The sequence below is a fragment of the Acanthopagrus latus genome, chromosome 10, assembly GCF_904848185.1.
Source record: "Acanthopagrus latus isolate v.2019 chromosome 10, fAcaLat1.1, whole genome shotgun sequence".
Taxonomy (NCBI): domain Eukaryota; kingdom Metazoa; phylum Chordata; class Actinopteri; order Spariformes; family Sparidae; genus Acanthopagrus; species Acanthopagrus latus.
Genome location: NC_051048.1, coordinates 6798174 through 6813159, shown reverse-complemented (window position 1 = coordinate 6813159; position 14986 = coordinate 6798174). Strand labels below are relative to the sequence as shown.

General features: G+C 43.2%; 1 protein-coding gene across 3 annotated transcripts in view; it reads right to left on the bottom strand.

Annotated features, from left to right (window-relative positions):
* Positions 1-14986, bottom strand: part of LOC119027122 (phosphofurin acidic cluster sorting protein 1-like) — a 66802-nt gene that overhangs the window by 11563 nt on the left and 40253 nt on the right. For all 3 annotated transcript variants that reach the window (XM_037112013.1, XM_037112014.1, XM_037112011.1), the window contains exons 3-10: positions 14801-14890; positions 13080-13205; positions 8471-8615; positions 8290-8381; positions 5669-5746; positions 3387-3446; positions 1391-1551; positions 886-979 (exon numbers count right to left, since the gene is read on the bottom strand). In XM_037112013.1, the coding sequence (XP_036967908.1) occupies positions 886-979; positions 1391-1551; positions 3387-3446; positions 5669-5746; positions 8290-8381; positions 8471-8615; positions 13080-13205; positions 14801-14890 (846 nt within the window). The remainder of the gene's footprint in view (positions 1-885; positions 980-1390; positions 1552-3386; positions 3447-5668; positions 5747-8289; positions 8382-8470; positions 8616-13079; positions 13206-14800; positions 14891-14986) is intronic.

Here is a 14986-nt window from a genome sequence, read left to right as displayed (position 1 = left end):
ATTCAACACATCAGCGAGGAGTCGCATGTTGTTTTCACAGATTCTCGCACTATTTAATGTCACTGTGTGTGTTTTGTTCCACTGTCTGAGTATTTTATTATCCTGCCACATGTAAACTGTGAGTGTGAAGTTCTGTGAGAAATGTTTTTATTTCAATAAAACCAAAAAAATAAATAAAAGCACAAAAAAATGCTAAGTAAGCTAATAATATCTATTCTAACACATAAACATGTAAACTAATCAAATACATTAATAATAAACATGTAAACAATACTATTTTCATGGGTTTGTTTATAGATTTATCATAGATTTTTTAATTAAAAATAGTAATAAACATGTAAGCAAACATGTTGTATTCATTTTTATTTTATATAGTCATTATCATTTTTTATTCAAAAAATAATACTAAATGTTCAAATCTATCATATGTTTGTCTACATATTCAACATAATTATAAAAAAATCAAATGTGAACAAATCCATAAAATAAGTACATATATTTATTATACATTTTTATGAGTCTTGTGGAACAGCAATATGTTTTCTCCTTTTCTACACTGTTATAACCCCTTAGATTTATTATTCATATGATCATAAATGCAAACATAAAGTAGAAATGATGGCCATAACACAGATTGAAATTCATTTATAGAGAATCTTTGGGCTTTTATGTAGTCGTAGGTGTGTTGGAGCTGTAACACCTGTTCATGTGAGGTCTTGTTGTAAAGTCAGACGCCCTTTGGGGACAATGAAGTTTTACTGCTCTCGGCTCCCGGTGAGGTAGAAAAATGATCCGAAACAAAGCACCACAGTCGTTCAGGTTCTTCTTGAGCACCCCGCAGCTCATATAAGTGAAATGTCTTTGCTGCTGCTTTGAGTCACTTACCGGACTGAAAGGGTCCCGACCCAAACTGCCTTTGCTGTTCAGGCTGCCGATCTCCGTCTGCGAGCTGGACTGCGACATCCCCTCAAAGAACGGCCTGAAGACACGGACACAAAACCAGAAAACTTTACTGACGCAGCAGCCGTTTGCGCTGAAGTCGGTGTCTGTACTTGCATCTGATGGATTCCGAATTAGCTGACCCGGTTCTGGTTCATATAAAACCTCAAATCAACCTCAGTATGTATATGTGAGTGCACTGAGCTGGTTTCACCAACAGAGGGGGCTCTGAATTGTCAGTGGAGACCAGTGAGTCCCAGCAGTGTGTACAGGTACTGCAGGTGTGAAGCGGGCAGCACCGCTATGTTCAGATAGACGGGAGTATCTTTGAATCTTTAATGGGACATCATTAGCTTCCACAGTCTGGTATCCACCTCCCTGGAGTCATTGTGACATTTCACCCACAAAATGTACAGTACAAACTAGATATACTCCGAGCCAGCACTGTTACCTCAGCTTAGGTTTGGGTGTGCTGAGGATGCTGTCGGTCTCCTCCATCTCCGGCCCGCTGTCGCTGGGGTTGTACATCTCCAGACTGTCGTAGAGCTCGTCCAGGTCCTCCTCCACCTCCTGGATCTGCTCCCTGGACACGTGCTCCAGGCCGAAACCAACCTGGATGACACACACACATACAGATGAGACAAGTGACACAACAGGCACATGCACAGAGAAAAAACACACTCCGTTCACACGGTTATGTTTATCTGATCTTCTTGTAACAGTGGAGAGATACGTTGATCTCAGCAGCAGTAATAATAAACAGCCATCTATGATTTCACTCACAGCAAAAGTAAAAGTGAAAGACGACAGATGTTTACGTCTCACAGTGACCCATTTAACAGGAGATCCTAATCATCAGAGTCCCCGTTCCAATGTGATACTGTAGCCGTGTTGCACTTGTATCTGTGTCTGATAACACTTTATATCAGGAAACACATATTAACCATTAACAAGTTGCGTAATAGCATGCATGTTTGTAGCTCGTTAGCTCTATGAGTCCTCTTTAAGCGTTTGTCCTTCACTGATTCACTTGTGGAAACTGTTTGGATTCAAATATATGCGCAGCTCCCTCAGGCAGCCCGCTAATGTCCACAGAAGATTGTTGTTTACATGATCCTGCAAGAGCAGCCGGCAGCCAGTACATGGAACACGGTGGCAGCACTGCTACCATGTCTGAGCTGATTATCTAAACCTTTTACTTTAAACATATTATGCTAATTTTTACTCTTTAAGCCTCCTCCTTTCCTCTGATTGGTCAGCTCACACATGCCTGAGCCAGCACCGCTAACAACAATAACGCAGCCATGCTAAATAAATTCTTACGTGCCAAACTAGCTGCTAGGCATAAATTATGCAAATGTGTGACAAGGTGACATAGTGTGATGTCAAAAAGTCACAGGATTAAAGGCGGGACTACCGACGAGGCGTTTCAGGAGCAGTGTTTTCTGTGGGAGAGAGGAGCTTCTGATGGTAATACTTTGACCTTTTTCACTTTCACGATCCTTTGCATGCACAATAGCCTATACAAAACACTGTGAGACAGGAAAAGAAACGAAATATGCATAGTAGGTGTCCTTTAACTAAGCGGGAACACAGTAGGTAAATCAGATCAAGGTCGACTGTGGAAGCGTTCCACCCACATTTCTCTTTTAAAAGTGGGATTAGTTGGGTTTAAAGCATTTACCGTCATCTGCTTGCATTTCTTTGCCCCGTCCGATTTATTTTAAGCAGCGCCGCCAAATCTCAGGTATTAATCATTGTTGTAATAAACTGGAATTATCCGTCTAGTAGCGTCAGTAGTAGAAGGAGTTTTTGATACTTGGGTGATAAATCCTGAGGGCACAAACTCGTGTACATCGATTAACAGTTTGTTTTTTATGTTAGAGCAGCATCAAACCAGATAATAGAAATAAAACAGATATAAAAATAGACATAACTAATAAACAAAACATGATTCAGCAAAAAGCAAAGGCATTGGGAAACACGTAATGCCGCAGGGCTGCAAAACAGCAGATATGTAGGCACATGTTTTGGTTGAAAAAGACAAACAGAACTAAAATAAACCACACAAAACATCGACACGCTCACACAAGAGAACCACACACATAAACACACACCCAAAACAGACTCAGAGCGAGATCAAAACGCACACATTTAAGCACACCGACAGATTAAACGCGGACACATTTCTGTTCTATTTTAATCGACAGTGTTGTTTTTTTTTGGAGCCGCCATCTGAATCTCAGCTATTCTGACACATTTCTCCCACACACACACACACGCACACACACATGCACACACCTCTCTGCGTCTTCAAAGGCTAAACTGAAATACATGTTTATTTTGGCAAAAGCACTCTCAACCGAGCACAGGCAGAAATGGGGATGTGTGATATAGAGTGATATCAGGAAGGCAAAAGGGCCAACAATCAAGGGAACAGCACCCACCTCATCTGTGACTTTAAACCTTTTCAGCAAGGCGACAAACTTCTGCTTGATGTTGGGTTGCTGCGGGGAGAGAAAATGGGAAAAAGGGAATGAGGACAGCATGAGATATTCAGAAGATGGATGTCTGGGGATGTATAGCGTCGAAAGTGATGGCAGGAGCGGGATGGAGTGGTAATTTCCGAGCCCTCTTTTCACGCTCGGTGGTTCAAAACAGCAGCAGTTAATGGATACAGCAGCGGGACATATTTCTATGTGTCGCATAAAGAAAAAAAAAAAGTGTTATCAGTGCAGATGTTCGTGTGCTGGCTGCGTCTTGTGTTATCAAGCTGGAATTTGCGAGAGTGCTATCGAGGTTATCAAGTCGACGTCTCCCGTGGCAGATGTTCAGAGCACAGAGGGATGTTTGTTTATTTAACAAGATGAGTTATTTGGAAAAAAAGACAAGGAGACATTATTAAAAGTGACTCAGCAGCTCAGGGCTCAAAATTATAATCATTTTCTGTACGTGACATTTGAAAAAGGCTTGAAAATATGGGTATTAGCTAGACTTTATTATTATTATTATCATTATCATTAAAGCAGCAGATCCTTCAGCTGCACATATTATTTTTGTCTCACACTTTTTAACACAATAAAAAAACTTTCTTTAAATATGCATCAACATTAGCATTCATTAAGAGCGGTGTTTCTGGCCACCAAATGAGTGCAAGTCCAATATTCACTCTCTTTTTGCTCCATTTTTGGTCTCCACCATCTCCTAAAGGAAATATTTTTGGCTCCTTAGCAGCTTAATGCAGCACCGTGTCTACCGGCTGGTCGCTACCTGTGATGGTCTGTTGTTTGGTGTTGAGCAATAATGGGATTTAAGTACAGCTGCAGTAACACAGCTAAAAAATTAGCTGTAAAGGCAACAGTTGGATTGTAACGCTCAAAAAAACGGCACTAAAACTTCAGTCCTCTGCGCATCTTAAAGGAAATGTTCACCCAAAAATTAACATATATACATCATCAACTCCATCCAATGCTGATGGAAAAGTCAGATGATGACTGAAAACATTAAATAGGTTTAAAACGTGTGAGCTCCGTTTATTTTCATCCTGGTGTAACTCTGGTGTAGAGTTAGCATCCTGTTTTTTTCCCTTTACTTTCCATGAAGCACTTTTCTGTAAACTATATGAACAGCAACCTCTTATCAAAAGGAAACTCAACAACCTTATTTGGAAGAAAAAGTTAGTATAATTCAATAAATCCGAGTGTTTGTGGTGACATTCAGCTTTAGGCAAAGCTTTCAACTGCAGCAGAAGTGGAAGTCTGAGTGGCTGCGGAGTGCTGGAGTGTTTTTGGAGGTTGTGTCCCAATTTGCTGGTTGACAGTGGAGAGGGTCGACTTCATGCTGGACTCTGGGGATGTAAATGTTTCTGTGTGTGTGTGTGTGTGTGTGTGTGTGTGTCTGCAGTACAGGATGGTGGTCTGTTGTAATTGGTTTTGAGTACGAGTTCTTCAACTGCAGCAGTGAAGAAATTCTGGTTACTGAGTGTGTGTGTGTGTGTGTGCGTGTGTGTGTGTGTGTGTGTGTGACACAGAGAGACAGCATGTGTGTTGTCCACAGGTGGTGGTGTTAGGGAGCAGCAGTGACAGTCTCATGGAGACCTCCACAGGAGTGCTCAATTAATGACCTGCTGGGACAAACTCCTGCTGCTGCTACAGACACACACACACACACACACACACACACACACTCACACACAGACTCACACAAACATACACACAGACTCACAAACAGCTTCCCTTCTGTCAAATAGCAGGTCCATTGTAATTTTCAGGACTGCCGACAATTTTGTGTTAATCTATGTTCCTGCTGAGTGTTTATGTGTGTGTTTGTGTATACATACACAAGTGTGTGTGTGTGTGTGTGTGTGTGTGTGTGTGTGTGTGTGTGTGTGTATGTCCATGTGGGAGAAGTGGTTAGTGTTATTGGAAGTGATTATGGTGAATTTTCTCAATGTTTTCGCCCCAGTAAATTGGCCTGGATAACATGTATCGAGAATGAGAGGGAGAAAATGGATTTATAGAAAACCAACAACAGGGGAGGGAGGGAAGGAGGGAGGGAGGGGGAGAGGAGCAAATGATGTGGAGAGAGGTGGATAGGTTGAATGAGGTGAGGCTAGAGGCAGATGAGGGGGAGTCGGGTCGAATCAAAATCTATTTGAAAGGACTTTTTCACCAAACAGGTTGGCGGCAAATCGCTTTGCAGACAAAAACACGAGAGGTGCTTTTCTTACTCTGGTGATGGCGGCGTTGGAGGGGAGCTTACGCCTCGGCTTCTTCTTCCTCACCTCGTCCTCCTCGTCAAAGAGATACTGAAAGAGTGGAAGAAGAGGTCTGTGAGTCATTTCTTGGGATTTACAGCATCAGCAGTTGCTGACAGAAAAAAATGTGAATACAGAGCAGAGAACTGTTTTGATCTTCATGAGATACAATAAGAAAACATTTTAAGCCTCCTGAATTAAGGCTAACGTTGGTTAGCATACTACTGTTGACAGAAACTTAAAATCTTACCACAGATTATGCCCAGATTCATTTGAACTTTTCTTTTCTTCTCACTGCATCACGTTACTACAGCAAGCTGTTGCACCGCGTTGATCTCGGTTTGGTTTACGTCTGCTTCCCCGTGAGAATTTCGTACATTCTAAACTATTTATCTGCTAACTTTTTTTGTTTGATTGTCTTAACTAGGTGGAACAAACTGTCGCAGCATGACTGTCAGCTGAATATTAATGAAAAGAAACCTTGCCTTCTGCTTTAGGGACTCTGTTCCTGTACTAAAAATCAAACCGAACTGCGACTTCTGTGTCTCAGCAGCAACCCTGACGAGCAGCAGAGCAGATCGGATGAACGGCTCTTAAGATATGCGGAGATATACAGACGGATGGTTTGATCACATCGTTCTGCTGAGGTCTTGGATTATGGAGACATTTGATGCAACAAAGTCAAACGGGTCAAGAAGCATGAGCGGTCCTGCGTGTTGTAACAAGCCGATTGTTTACTCGGATTACATAAAACGTTGTTATGAAGGGAAAGAAGAAAACTGCAGCCGATGCGGTAGGTTGATATTTACATCGGTGAGTTATAAAACTGTCAAACGTGTCATGTTCCCCATTCAGGAGAAGAAAATCAATTTCCTTTATATTAAACTGAACACCAGCTGTGTCAGATTCGCTCCCTATCCTCTTTATTCTGCCTCGTGTCGCTGCTCCAGTCATGCAGTAGCTTCACCCTCGCACCATCTTCCTCCCCCTCCCCCACCGCTCAGCATCCCTCCATTCAGCCCTTTCAATCCGGCCTCCAAAGCCTTGTTGCTCCCGTCTTATCTCCCCCCGCTGTCTGTTTTGGTCCTTTTCACTCTCTCTTCCAATCTCTCGCACCGATGGGTGCCGATTCCTCGCACCCCCCCCCCCAAAACACCATCACCCTCGCTCTTTCCCTCTCATAAGCAACGACACGGAAGGTGACACAGTGAAAAGAAAAAAAGCCCTCTGGCTGTTGGGTTTGTGAACTTCTCCCCAGTTCAGTCAACTTCTGGAACAGGACTGAATAAGGAAGGCAACCGGGTGGCCAAACAGAGACTCACATTAACTGTGAATGAGGGGAAAACTGATTTCTAAAGATGATTTTTCTGCACTTGAACAGCTTGTTTTATAGCAATATGGTTAAAATATTTACTCTAGCATCTAGCAAAACAGACAGGATGTGATTCATTTTACTAAGAACAGGCCAATTATCAGATTTCCATATTCAGAAACTGTGTTGGGGGTTTTTGGTGATGAAAATCTAACACAGAGATCAGAAAGAAGCAAGGTGTCTGATTTCAAAGTCAGTTGTCAGCTTCAGAGAAAACGATGTGTTCAATTCAGAATATTATCAAAAAAGACTCTTCTGGATTTACTCTGATGAGGTTTATGATCTGCTGCTTTCTACTGTTCCCTGTTTTTGCAACACATTCTTGATGAAAAACTCGACATGCAAGGGAAGAAAAACAAAACAAACTTGTCTCCAGGCAATGTGAAAAGAGTCATCTGCTTGTCTTTAGAACCTGCGTACATGTGCTAACTTGTGTAAAAGTGATAGAACTTGTTTGTCTCTTTTTATCCTACTGTTTCAAGCGTCCTTGGGTCTCCTGAAAAGCACCATATAAATTATGGTTATGATGATTGTGATTATTATTATCGTTATAACAACTTGTAACTGCAGTTTTCAGATAAATGTAGAGGAGAACAAAGTACAAAATTTGCTTCCAAAATGTGGAATGGGAGGAAAAAGCAGCAGAAAATGGAGAGAATCAGCGAGTATCTTTAAACTGTACCAAATTACAGTGGTTGAGTAAATTGTATATTTTCATTTCATTACTGTTTTTTTTCTAAATTTGGGAAAATATCAGCAATCAGTCTACCCTGATTGCTATTAATCTGTACTGGCCCTGAAAAACCTCATCATTCGATCCCTGTATCTCAATACTTAACCTTTCATGATGTATTTATTACATTCATGAATGTTACGGCGTTAATAAAAATGGATATCGATATAAATGTATGCATTTCATATCACTGAAAACAAAATAAAAGACGTAAGTGGCGTGGGATCTGTTGCCTACGTGACTCGGGCAGAAATGCTTACGGTCGAGGTAATGTTTCCAAGTTTTAGTCTCATTAGTCGACTTCCTTCCTCACTTTCGGACTATTTCTCTTAAGTTCCAGCGACAGGAGACAGAATGAAACGCCTCCTTTCCTTGAATGAAATTACAGATTTCTCTGTAAGGCAGATTAGTGTCACCCTAACCTTAAGGACAAACTTGATGGCACTGTTCATTCATCAACTGCTAGAATTACGGTTTATCCAAACCCACCTGTCCATGAATGGGGTCGTCGCTGCCTTCCTGTTCTGATGAGTAGCTCTCCTCCTCCTCTTCAGAGTAGTTGTCGATGTCTGGGGAGCGATCTGGAGGCACAGAGGACGTGTAAGGAATGAGGACATATTAAGAGAGAGGAGGACGGAGGCAGACAGGTGCGGTTAGACGACGCGCTCACCAGACATCTTCGCTTTGGGTCCCTCGTGGTCGATCGGCTGGCTGGACAGGGAGTAGACTCTGATCTCGGCGACGGGCACCGAGGCGTCTTTCAGCTGGCTGTGCAGCCCCAGGACCTGAGCCCCCTCGCTGGGGTGCTGCATCACCTGAACCAAACAGACATAAGAGAGTGAGTGGCTTTAAAACTCTTAAAAAATCGAATGAGAGAATTTCTGACACATTTTTCCCCAAAAAAGACGTCGTGCTTTCAGGAGATTTATTATGAATGTGTGTGCGATGACGGAATACACAATACAAACAGTATTATGTGCATTTCATGATCTTTCTCTACTCAAATATGTTCTTACCGAGAATACAAAGCAGCATTCTACATTATTGACTTACTGATTTTTAAATATGACTGATGCAAATTTAAATCCATATTTTCACACTTTTTTTATGGCTCTTTTTTTTTTGTTTATAAGCTAGTGCTTGTTCCTATATGTAAAGCTGTTCATGTGGCTGTCTTGGAGAATTTATTCTGAATCTCAATAGGAACGTTCCTAGTAAAATAAAGGTAAAATAAAGTAAATAAAACACATCAAAATGTTCTATTCATGTTTCTTGACTAGTGCAGTTCTTACTTTTGATTTATTTTCATTTTCTCTCACTATGTTGATGTTATGCACCAAAAAAACACCAAGACAAATGTGAAACTAGCCAAGCTGCTGTTGCAGAGCTGTGTTACATAATGATGTCACAGTGCAGTCCACCTATGACCTGATCATATGTATTCTTGTGTTATGGCCTAGAAAAGTGTTTTGTGAGGTCACAGTGAGCTCTGACCACCATAATCCAATCGGTTCACCCTCGAGTTATTGTGAACAATGAGCTGGACAACCCAGAAAAAAATGTCTCCAGGCTCCAAATCAAATCCTGACAGGCTCCAGAAAACAACCCTATTCTTTACCGAGGAGCATCTGAACGCTAAAATGGGCGCCTGCAAATGCAAACGAGACAATTATCAGAAGAAAGAGAAGTCAGAGGCATCAACTTCCCACAGAAGGTGCAAACACTGGATATGATTTATGTTCGAGGGAGAGAGACAGGTTCAACAGCAGCGAGAGGAGAAACCAGCACAGACGTTCAGCAGACGCTGGGAGGTGGATGATAATAGAACGATGAGGAAAAAACGGAGGCTGAAGACGACAAACAAAAATAGCAGTCGAGGATTAAATAACCAGATGCTGTCACCACGACGACGACTGAGAAAACACGAACATGTGAGGCAGCAAATATAATTCCTCTGTGCGGCAAACAGCAGCACCACGTCTCCTGTGTGTGTGTGTGTGTGTGTGTGTGTGTGTGTGTGTGTGTGTGTGTTTGTCAGAGTGACACCCAGCCGCACTCAGCAGTCTGGTCACACTCGCAGAGTTAATGAAGTCTGAGCAGCTTATTACGGAGACAGCCTCGGCCACACATTCGACGAGACACATCACTGCTATACACCCGTTTTCGTTCGGCTCGAGCTCGGCCGACCCGCCTCGGATTGCTGATCCGAACCGTTTTCCCGTCAGAGAGACAATTATGCAAATGTGACGAGGCAAACATCACGAGGGTGCGACATTAACATTAATGAGGAAACATTGGCTGCTTTCTTGACTTCAGTCTGAATCCACTGAGTTACTGCAGGCTCCTCTCCTGACGCTGCTTTTTAAAATCCATTTAAAAAAAAAAAGAAAAAAAAGGGCTCACGGACGTCAAACACGGCCTTGAGTAATGTCGTGCATCACTGCCGAGCAGCGTGCAGGAAATTGGATCCAAGACATAATGTTATCTTTCAGGCAATTACAGTTTTTACATGTGATTATTTTCACTTTCTGCACGTCAATAGCCGCTCTGGGGCGGCTGTGAGTAAGCAAGAGGGAAACTGAGGCGGAGGGAGGTGAGGTTAAACTAAAGAGACTACGTGACGTCTATCGAAAATACAATACAAGAAGTGACGCGACTCAGTAAGTCACCGTGATGCAAATTCAGACAAAAGAACAGGTGTTCGGTCTCACAACTGTCGCACATCGAGTCGAGGCAGAGTGAAGGACAACGACTCCCTGACGTAACATAATCTGACATGATGCCAGGTGAAGAAAAAAAAGGGGGCTTTACTGGAAATGTTCTCAAAACTGCAGAGTTTACCCTTTGTGCCTTTCTGTCTTGTTAAACATATTAATCCTGCATGAACTTTTAAAAAAGGCCATTTTCAGACATGGTTTAAGTCATTTCTGATCAGGCATTTTGCTGGCTCCAGCTCCAATTTGAGGATTTGCTGCTTGTTTTTAATCATGTAAGACAGCAGAAGAATTATTTTGGGGGTTTTGGACTGAAAAAAACTAAAATAAAAAAGGTTCTCTATGTTGTTTCAGAGTTTTGGATATTTATATATTATATATTTCCAAACTAACATTGGCTCCTGTTGCTCCCCGTTAGCGGAGCGAGGAGGCACTGAGACGAGGCGTTCGAGAACGTGCATAAAGTCACAGAAAAGCCAACCACAGACCTCGTAGAGGCAACCAAGAGAGATGGCAAGAGCACATTTTTCATGTTAAGTTAAACTCGGCTCATGTGGCCACTAAATTATAATTAATACACGTAAACATTGTAACATAGAGCCGATTTAACCAATTCATCCAGACATTAACCAGTAGAACTGATGTCTTGAGCAACTGACTCAAGAACATCCTGGGAAAATGAGGACAAGTTTAATGTAAAACTGGTGAGTAACAACTCTTGCGCCTGTGCGTTACGATGTTTTATATATTCAGAAGGATCAGAGCGCTTCAGAAGGTTTTTTTTTAAGGGTAATGCATTTTGGAATTTTCAAACAGGTTCAAGAGTTCATCCTGACAATACCTGCTGGGTCAGTGGAAACTACCTGTCATATTAAACAAGCGCCGCGCCATCAAAATGACATTTCAGATAGAAGCGTATGAGCTGGAAACCTGAGCGCGTCCCCTATAGGGTATTATTTTTCTGACACACACACACACACACACACACGGAGCTGAGGGCAGAATCAACCGGCAGAGTTCAGACGACGGAGACTTTCTCCCGTGTCTGTGAAGAAAATGAGTTTGAACCTCTCGTGCGTTTGAGTCTGTATTTGTGTCCTTTGACCTCTGGAAAGCACTCTGCAGTCTGCTGGAAGAGCCTCATGAATAAAATTTGACTTTATTTTACATGCAGAAGAGAGCCAGCGGGGCATCACAGAGACCGGAGCGATGCGCTATTTTAGCTGAAAAATGGGCTGTTTGGCTGTCGTTTTCCATCCATCATCTCATTCTGCTGCTGCATTTGGTTTAATTTGCTCTTGACAAAGTGGGGAGAGTGTAAACATCCCGGAGACCAAACCTTCCTCTTGATTAAGTCTGTATTTATGTATTTTTTTCCCTCCATAAACTCTGCACAGTGTGCCGGTTTGATCAAGTTCTCACAGACGCAGACTGAAAACTCGCCAGGTGTTCGTACATAGAGGACGTCCACATGCGGACACACGACGACGGACACGGCCATCGATCACAGCCCTCGTATAAAGGTTTTTATATTGTGCAAGACGAAGAACGCGAGGAGCTTCTGGCAGGAGAAGCTAATGTCTAATTGGGAGTTTGATTTATGGCGACATTTATGGTGGCGGGAGACGAGAACGCCAGGCCAAAGATCAAAATCCCGTTTTGATTTTAAAGTGCACTCACTCCAATTGAGTTAAGAGGAAGGTTAAATGAAGGTTAGCAAAGATTATGAACGATAGAGGAGGAACAGGGGAGCAGACCACCGCCTCTATTATGGTTTATATTAGGTTAGAAATCACTTTGGGACCGACGCAGCAGGCAGAGGCCGCATGTTTAGGGAAATGAGCCCCGTGGCCGGTCGTTTGTTGGGTCAACAGCTTAGATCAGCCGGGACGTTTGTCTGTCTGGGCCGCGGAGGGGGTTGAGACTCCGCTGACTCGACATCTCAACAGCTGACGTGCTCGACCTCCATCTGCTGCTGTCGGAGGTGCTCTGCGCCGAAAATACAACAAAAATGTACTGGACCTGCGACCACAAATCATCCACTCATTTGGAAAATAGTTTAAGTGCGACGGGCTCTGTGCTGATTACTCGGCGTATGAAACAGTGTATAAGTGTTAAATAATGACAAACTTGTATGAAAGTGCTCTATAAGTAAAGTCTGATTGATTGATTTGTCAAAAATGCTACAGTAATTACTGTATGACCTTGTGAGTTATAGCGATAAATGTGTTTTGCAAGGTCACAGCGGCGTTGACCTCTGACCTCTGGCCACCAAAATCCAATCAGCTCAACCTCGAGTCGTAGCGGACGTGTGTACCAAATCTGAAGGCGTTCCTGAGTAACGGCGTTCACGAGAATGAGACAGGCGGACGGACAACCTGAAATCATAATGCCTCCGTGCACAGCTGTCGCCGGCGTGGAGGAATGAAAATAATGTTCCTGTCAAAATGATATTCATGCCTTTTTTTGAAAAGGCAAAGCTTTAAAGGCATTCTGGGAAAAAGACTAACACTAACTCAAGCAGAGGAACACTTGACATCACACAATTACGTATGTAAGACTCACCTCGGCCATGTTGATGAGGCCCAGGGCCAAGGTCTTGTAGCCCAGGATGGTCCGGTTCTTGTAGCGCTTCCGTCGCTGCAGCATGATCTGAAGCTTGTTGGCGTCCCTCTTCAGGAAGTGCGGGTACTGCCGGCACACAGAAACACGCGAGTTAACTCACACGCACGTGCCCATGAACACCTGCCCCGCTGAACGGGTTCAGGCGACTGGTAAAGCGATGACGCGATCCTTCTCCCGGGTCATGATAATTGGGCTGATCTAACTGGCTCGTTGCAAAAGGACTTCGCACCCGCTGACCTGTCTCTGGCTTCCTGAGGTGTCGAACCTCTTAGTCACATCCCAGCTATGACATAACCCGTCATTAAAGATCTGCACCGGTGGCACTATAAATGGAACAAAAGCGACTCCAGGAACAATGTTCAAAGCCACGATATCGCACCGCTGCTCCGCTTTTTTTTTCCCTTTCTTTTCTTTAATGGGCCTCTTCTCTTCTGCAGCGCTGCAGTTGTAGAAAGTTTGATGTATAATGTATAATGTCTGGCTCAGTGCGCTCGCTAACATCCGGAGAGAGAAACTCCCTGACCTTTTAGCAGCATTTAGAAACATGGAAATTGGAAAAGGATAATTTAGAGCAGGAGAAGCCCTACTGGGAATCACATTAACCGCACTCCGCCCCGACGAATCCTGAGGGAGTGGATGTAACGCGCTGCACGTGTGTTGATGCGTGCTGCAGGTCGGATGTTTATTACATGTAGCATCTCTGCGCCTGAGCGACGACAGACCGTCTCTGCAGCAAACGAGTAGCGATTCTTTTGTGCGTGTTTTAAAGACAAGTGTTCTCCTGACTCTCAGTTTGAAGTGTGCTGCTGAAAATCCTTCTTTGGAGGGTCATGTGGCCCAAACACTTCGCCCTACCGCTCCATCCAAGCAAGAATCAGGACACGCTGACCACAGTCGTGATCACACAACAAAGAAAGGGCAGAGTGCAAGTAGTGTACTGGGACTGGGCCTTTGTCTTTAGTGCTAATTAGCAAATATTAGCATGCTAACACGTCATGAAGATGCTACACATTGTAAACATTATACATGTTTAATGTCATCATGTTAGCATTGTTACTGTAAGCATGTTAGCATGGTGGCCTCCTAACACTGCTCAAAGAGCTGCTGTCATGGCTGCAAAAATACAAAATATATAAAAATAAAGAAATAAAAATATATTTATATACATATATTTATATGTTAGCGGCTGCCAAGCACTGCCTCAAAAGACCGACTATCACAAACGAAGCGTGAACATTTGGTTGTGGTTTGATTTTGGAATTGGATTATCCCGTAGAAAACAGTGGAGGCAAAACTGTTTTCTGCAGATTTAATTCAGATTCTAGACAAACAGGACCATTTTAAATCACTCTGCCTGTTTCTCTCTGTTTACAAAGACTGAGGAAGTGAAGCGGCAAAAAAATAAAAGCAGGCACACGACAAACTGCACCAAACTCAAAATAGCTCAGGCCGACATCAAAACTGTCTGCGTCTTTTATCCGCTGTGACATTTCTACTTTTTTGAGAATAGTTTGAGAATATGTGTTTGTGTGATGCCCGTACAACTATGTATGAGGAGGATATTACGGCAGAAACAAAACCCAGTGAAAGTACAGGAGCAAAGCTTTTGGTTTGCTCTTTTGACTGACGGGCGCCCGACCTCGCCGAACCCTCGTCTTTACCTGCAGGGAGAAGGTGAGCTGCAGGTCGGTCTCCGTCAGCCCCGCCGAGGACAGCAGGATCTCGTTGGAGCGCAGGATCCGCTTGGAGCCCTGAGGAGGCGACAGAAGGAGAGAGACACAGAGGAGAAAGAACGTCGTGAGTGAAAGATGGAAAGATTACTGTTAGCGCGCCCCGGCCGACTCCAG